General features: G+C 34.6%; 1 protein-coding gene and 2 long non-coding RNA genes across 5 annotated transcripts; all 3 read left to right on the top strand.

Annotated features, from left to right (window-relative positions):
* LOC109359545 lies at positions 2,192 to 6,448 on the top strand. The gene is made up of 3 exons (XR_002109073.1): positions 2,192 to 2,292; positions 4,688 to 4,692; positions 6,354 to 6,448. It is a non-coding gene; the product is annotated as an uncharacterized LOC109359545 (long non-coding RNA).
* On the top strand, positions 3,039 to 5,191 carry LOC109359542 (zinc finger BED domain-containing protein RICESLEEPER 3-like). Of its 3 annotated transcripts, none has more exons than XM_019604249.1 (2): positions 3,039 to 3,765; positions 4,998 to 5,191. In XM_019604249.1, exon 1 carries the CDS (start codon positions 3,050 to 3,052, stop codon positions 3,617 to 3,619), a length of 570 nt encoding a protein of 189 aa, XP_019459794.1. In that variant the 5' UTR covers positions 3,039 to 3,049; the 3' UTR covers positions 3,620 to 3,765; positions 4,998 to 5,191. The 3 variants fall into 3 exon arrangements, with proteins under 3 accessions (XP_019459794.1, XP_019459792.1, XP_019459793.1); XM_019604247.1 differs by lacking the exon at positions 4,998 to 5,191 and adding an exon at positions 3,908 to 4,063; XM_019604248.1 differs by lacking the exon at positions 4,998 to 5,191 and adding an exon at positions 3,859 to 3,886.
* LOC109359544 lies at positions 5,245 to 5,729 on the top strand. Its single transcript, XR_002109072.1, has 3 exons — positions 5,245 to 5,353; positions 5,449 to 5,517; positions 5,659 to 5,729. It is a non-coding gene; the product is annotated as an uncharacterized LOC109359544 (long non-coding RNA).

The following is a 6,760-nucleotide window of genomic DNA, read 5'->3' as shown; positions in this document are numbered from 1 at the left end:
AAAAGATGATGAGAGTAACTTACTCTCAAATCTTCAAATTGCCAAGCTTTTTGCAAAGTGTTAATGCATGAAGATACATGGGTATTTATAGAGTTGTGGGGTGGGAGAAATCTGATTTCTATACCCATTTCCCAAGGCAATCTAACAATCCAAGAGGGTGAGTGAATCATGGGTTAAGTGAGTGATTTAGGGGTTTGGTGGTAGTGAAATCTATAAGATTTAGTAGGTAGATTTTGTGAATTGACTCATGCGACGCGATGACTTCGGCGAAATGCGTGCGATTAAAACCATGCTCGAGTATTGTCGGCCAATATTTGAGTAGCCAAAAATGATCGCCCGATTTTACTTTACGGTTGGAACTTCGAATTTCGACATTCCGAGTGAAAATATTATAGAAAATAGTTATAGGCCAGCTCAGGGTCTATCTCGACTCAAAATGTGATTACGAAGCCAATGGCGCGGTCGGAATTTGATTCCGAGTTACGGAACTCAAAAACCACTTTTTGAGCCGTACCGGGTGAGATTTGACCCCGACAGTGGTCCGAAACCGACTGTCTTCGAAAATCATGAAAAGTTACCACAAAATTGGAAAAGATAATTTCAAGACTAAAACTCAACTAGAGTTTCGTCTAATTATTTACCGAAAATTCCCAGAAATTCATTTTCGAAAATATAATTAATAAGAATATTAATAAAATCTTATAATTCAAAACCATAAAATTCGCGGTGTTACACAAATTCAATTTACAAGACTCAAGATGCTTCTTTCTTGAATTCCTAGAACCTCTAATCCTTGGTTTGACTATCCCTATCGCCTGAGAAAACCTTTCTCGCGATCCAGCCCCAGCCAAGATCCTCGTTCTCAATTCAAGATGTTTCTCTAAAAATCTCTATCAAGAATGCATGAACATGCAAAGAAGAATGAATGAGATTAAACATATGAAAAGAACATGCAATACACCATGAACAAATTCAACAAAGCATGTTATTTCTCTTACTCACACATGCATTTCTCTCTGCCAATTACAAAGTACATCACGAAAATATGTTCTCTAATCAATTCTAAACAATAGTATGCAATGCTACACGTTTCTGCAATTTTCCTAAACTTATACAAAACAGATTTGGCCCTTCAAACCATTACATTCAGTTAAGCAGTTAAAACAGAAAACAGTTATAACAGAAAACAGTTGAGTTAATCGATTAAGTCACCAAGTTAATCGATTATGCTTAACTCCTATACATGTTTTAACAATTATATTATGCCTAATATGCACATATGACATGTGAGATTAATACATGAACATACAATAAACTAGATGATATGTCTCATGAATATGATATGACAATTATAATGGCTTGTGAGATTTGCATCTAGGTTTACCTCACCTATACTCACTCACTAAGGCACACATCCCAGACTACTTAGAAGTATGACTTTATTGATATAACCTAGTCTATATATGACCAATGAGTTCTAGGCATGTTGATTGTTGAGCAATCTTCAAGCTTTAATAAAACTTTGTCTTCATTAAAACATAGGCACACTATTGCTAGTGCAATCCTTGACACTTGCCCTTTTAATTAGGTGCTTGTAATAATTGTGATAAAGTTTATGTCTCTGAGAAATATATTTGCAATAACTTGTATTATTGAATCAAATTTGATTTTGTATAGAAATTTTAGTTCCATTATAGCTTTTAGTGTTTTTTGTTTCTTGTGGATGCAAAACATTGTTCTAGATTGAGGCCCATTGCATTACTTGTTTTGCTTACGGATTTACCTTAAATTTAGTTTGAGTTTTTCTATTTCTCTGATTTGATCGTGTAAATGGCTTATGTGAATTTGGGCTCCAACCTCCAAGTTTGATACATTCTAGTGTCAATGGCAAGCATCATATGTTGCCTTTCCCCCCTTTAGTATGAAATTTTCTCATTGGTTTAAAATTATTTTAAAATCCATGGAAGAAAAACTGGTTCTTTGGGAAGACGGAAGTCATGGCTACTCTAATATGCTGAAAAACAATGTGTGGATGGGAATAAGAAAAGGTGAATAAATGAGTGTAAAAGGAAGAGCAGAAAATATAAGAATGGTCATGTGAGTTTCATGTAACCTTTTAAACAAAGAATATGAACCTTTAGATTGTAATATGATGAATAATGGAGTATTGGAGTAACTCTTCAAATTCGGGATGGCAATGAAAACCGAAATCGTGGGTACCCTCCCGAACCCAACCCGAAGTTAACGGGTTAAACCCGCTGTTATTGGGTTCAGGTTCGGGTTTTACTCGATGTTAATTTTTGGGTTCGGATTCAGGTTTGGTACATGTGATACCCGACCCCGAACCCGCCCCGAACCCATCACAATTAATAAATTAATATTTTAATGTATATTGTTTTAAGTTCCAACCCTAACTTTGTGCCAAAGTTAGAAACAGGGAACGACTAAGACAACAAAGGCAAAGGATTCTAAAGGCAAATGAACAACCATCTTCATCTTCTCCATTCATTTTCGTCTTCATCTTCTCCAAAGGCAAAGGAACAACCATCTTCATCTTCTCCATTCGTCTTCCTCTTCTCCGGTAGTCTTTCTTATTCCTCTTCTCCACTAATTCTAAAATATATACATGTAGCTTGAGAATCGAGGTTTGATGGTCTCGTCAAGGAACGCTGATGCACTTGCTTACTCATTGTGGTCTTTGCTGCCTTCATTTTGCAACTATCCTTTAGACACTGCTGAAAGTTTCATGGTTTTGAAGGAACATTTATGCCTTAAGTTAAAAGAAGTACATAACATTCATGGAATAATATGCAGTAGTTTGCAGCTTCTGATTCAACAAAACAAGGATATTGTCGATGCAAATGACAAGGATTCTATTGATTAAACTTTAGATTGAATTAACATTTGCAATTTGTCAGTTCTTTACTGTTTTATAAAAATTAGGCATCTCATTAGTGTAAAAATAATTGACTTATTTTTGGGGTATCCTATTAGGATTTATTGCTGATATGTTTTATCTTATTGCAGTATACTAGTGAATACAATAAATATGAATGTTGCTAATACCCAACAAGTTTCACAAGAAAGTTCACATCAAGTAAATGTGGAAAGTACTTCTAATCCTACCCCTGAGCCTTCTCAATCTCATGTTGGACAAGATGATAATACAGAGTCAACAACACAACCACCACCGAAGAAACACAGAAGTGTGGTATGGGAGCACTTTCAAAAGATTAAAGTGAATGGAGTTGACAAGGCTGAATGCAAATACTGTAAGAAACAACTCGGTGGAAGTTCAAGGAATGGAACAAAACACTTGCACAACCATATGGAGTTGTGTGTTCAAAAAATTATTATGACGAGAGGTCATGACAAAGGGCAGTCATTTCTAATGCCTAAAGCCTCACAAGGTAAGCAAGAGTTGAGAGTTGGAACTTATGATGCGAAAAATACAAAAAGGGAACTTGCAAATGCAATTATTATGCATGATTATCCACTATCAATAGTGGATACTGTTGGTTTTAGAAGGTATTCGACTTACCTCCAACCATTGTTTCAAGTTCCTTCTCGAAACACTATCAAGAAGGAGATATTCAAAGTGTATGGTTTTGAGAGATAATGTGCAATGAAGATGCTGGATAGTCATGAAGGAAGAGTAGCTATAACCTCAGATATGTGGACTTCAAGCAATCAAAAGAGGGGGTATATGGCGGTCACAGCTCACTATATTGATTTCTCTTGGACTTTACAAAGTCGAGTATTGAGGTAATTATATTTTATAACTCAATGTTGTGTTATATTGCAAATATTTTATAATCTCTTGAACTTTGCCATTGAATGTGAGTATTGTTATTTTAGGTTCATTTATGTTCCTGCCCCTCACACTATGTGAGTATTGTTATTTTAGGTTTATTTATGTTCCTGCCCCTCACACTAGTGATATACTTTCTCATGCATTGGTTGAATGCTTTATGGATTGGAACATTGACACAAAAATATCAACTATTACTCTAGATAATTGTAGTACAAATGATACTATGATTCCAAAAATCAAGGATATGCTGCGATTGGGAAATTTATTGATGGATGGGTTTTTACTTCATATGTGTTGTTGTGCATATATCCTAAATTTAATAGTTAAAGATGTATTAGAAGTTTTGAAAGATGGGATAGAAAAGATTCCAGATAGTGTAGCATATTGGAATGCTACACCAAAAAGGAATGAAAAGTTTTAGGAGACTGCCAAACAATTGCGAGTTCCTCATACTAGAAAGCTAATTTTAGATTGTCCAACTAGATGGAATTCAACATACAAAATGCTTGATTGAAAGATGGGATAGAAAAGATTCGAGACAATGTAGCATATTGGAATGCTACACCAAAAAGGAATGAAAAGTTTGAGGAGACTGCTAAACAATTGCGAGTTCCTCACACTAGAAAGCTAATTTTAGATTGTCCAACTAGATGGAATTCAACATACAAAATGCTTGAGATTGCTATATTATATAAGGATATATTTAATCGGTCAAGGCAGTGTGACGCTCAATACACATGTTTTCTAAGTAATTCACAATGACAATTTGCAGAGGATGTTTGTGAGCGACTAAAATTGTTTAATTCCATAACTGAGATGATTTCTAGAACTAAATATCCAACTGCCAACATATATTTTCCCAAGATTTATCAGATTAAGTTAGCAATAAGTCAATGGATGAACTCCTCTAATGGCTAAATTTGAAAGGTATTGGAGTGTCATACATGATATAATAGGAGTTGCTACAGTTTTAGAACCTAGATATAAAATGGCATTACTTGAATTTTATTTTGATAAGTTGTATGACCATGATGCATGTAGACAAGTTAGCAAAATCCGAGAGTTGTGTTATGATTTGGTGTCTGACTATCAACAAAGTAAAGTATCTAGTGAAAGCTCTCTATTGTTAAATAGAACTAGTAGTAATGATGAACCTTTGGATGAATATGATGTGTTTATTGAGAGGAGGAGAGAAACTAGAAGCTCAAGTGTTAAAACTGAGTTGGATCATTACTTGGAGGAGGATGTTATAAAAAGGACACCGGATTTTGATATTTTAAATTGGTGGAAGACAAATGGAATCATGTATCCAACACTTCAAGCAATTGCAAAAGATTTGTTAGCTATTCCTATTTCTACTGTAGCTTCTGAATCTGCCTTCAGCACAAGTGGTCGTTATTCCTATTTCTATTGTAGCTTGTGAATCTGCCTTCAGTACAAGTGGTCGAATATTAAGCCATCATCGTAGTCGACTTTATTGGACTACATTAGAAGCTTTGATGTGTGCTAGGAGTTGGCTATGGTCTGCTGAGAATGCTGGTAAAGTTTTAAGCTATTAAACTATTAATTCATATTCAATATCTTATACTATGTAATGTATTTTAATATCTTATCATTTTTTTTAATATTTCTAGGAAATTTGAATTCAAGTCTTGCACAAGAATATGCTACTGTTTTGAATGAAATGGAGTCTGATGATGAAGGTATTTCATACTTCACTTGTTTTAAATTCTTTATCTTATTAGTATACTTCATTTTGACTTAAACTTTATTACAGATGAAGTGATGAACAATAGTTTGAGTTGTCATATTGAAGATTAATAGTTGCTACCTACTGCATCCAGATATTGAAGAAGACTTGCTAATGAATTTTGAGTGATGAACAATTGAAGAAGACTTGTTAGTTATATGAACAATTTTGAGTGTTGTAGTTATATGAACAATTGAAGAAGACTTGAGTGTTATAACTTGTTGGTTTTGGAATTTTATTTTTGTGCTGCTTCTGGAATTTCCATTTGGTTTATAGTAAAATTACAACCCTTGTTTTTATTTCTGGCAAGCATTAGTTTAAAGTCACAGTTACCTTTACTTGATTTTGGTTTGCCTATTTTTTTGTATAATCATAGGTTGGTTAAAACAATTCAGGAAAATATTGTTTAAATTATCCTGCAGCATTGCATATTACAATGAGCTGTGGTTTCTCAAGTTCTTAAGTGTCACTGGCCTAAAACAATTGTCATGTGCCATGCTTTTTTTCTCAGATGCTTTAAGGGCCCTGAACTTCTGGTTGATTTGCAAGCTATGACTACTCATTAGAAATGTGGAGCCTGCATGTTTGCTGCAATGGTGAGAATTATAGCAGTTAGCTGCAGGGCATACCCTTGGCATTATTTATTCTGGTGGTCTGAATTAAAAATAGATGTGCAAAAACTATATTTATCTTTAGCTACTGTTTGAATTATTTCGGGTTCCCGTCGGGTTTCGGGTAACCCGAAACCCGACGGGTTCGGGGATGGTAGTGTTAGTTTTAAACCCGCAGAGTTCGGGTTCAGGTTTGGGTTCGGGTTTTGTATTTCGAGTTCGGGGTTGGGTAAGCACAAACCCGACCCCGACCCGCCCCGTTGCCATTCCTACTTCAAAGTTATTCCTCGAGTAACTTGATCACTCCTCTTTATATAATACCCTCAAGATATATCAAATTTATTCTCCTATCACCTACTTTATTACCTACTAGTATGTACAGGTAGTTCGTGCAAACCTGTGAATATTGTATGAAACTACATATTCAATTTTTATATATTTCATTTTTAGAATTAGAATGTATTTATTTTATTCGATGTACTTTATATTATATTTTTTGTGCGCTTATGATAATGTTTAATTTAAGGTGAGATATGTGGTTAATTAATGTGTTGATGGTGGTTCATTAGGATTATATGCTTTTTT

The sequence above is a fragment of the Lupinus angustifolius genome, chromosome LG11 (assembly GCF_001865875.1).
Source record: "Lupinus angustifolius cultivar Tanjil chromosome LG11, LupAngTanjil_v1.0, whole genome shotgun sequence".
Lineage (NCBI taxonomy): Eukaryota > Viridiplantae > Streptophyta > Magnoliopsida > Fabales > Fabaceae > Lupinus > Lupinus angustifolius.
Note: the sequence above shows the minus strand (reverse complement) of the source record. Positions and strands in the feature narration are given on the sequence as shown.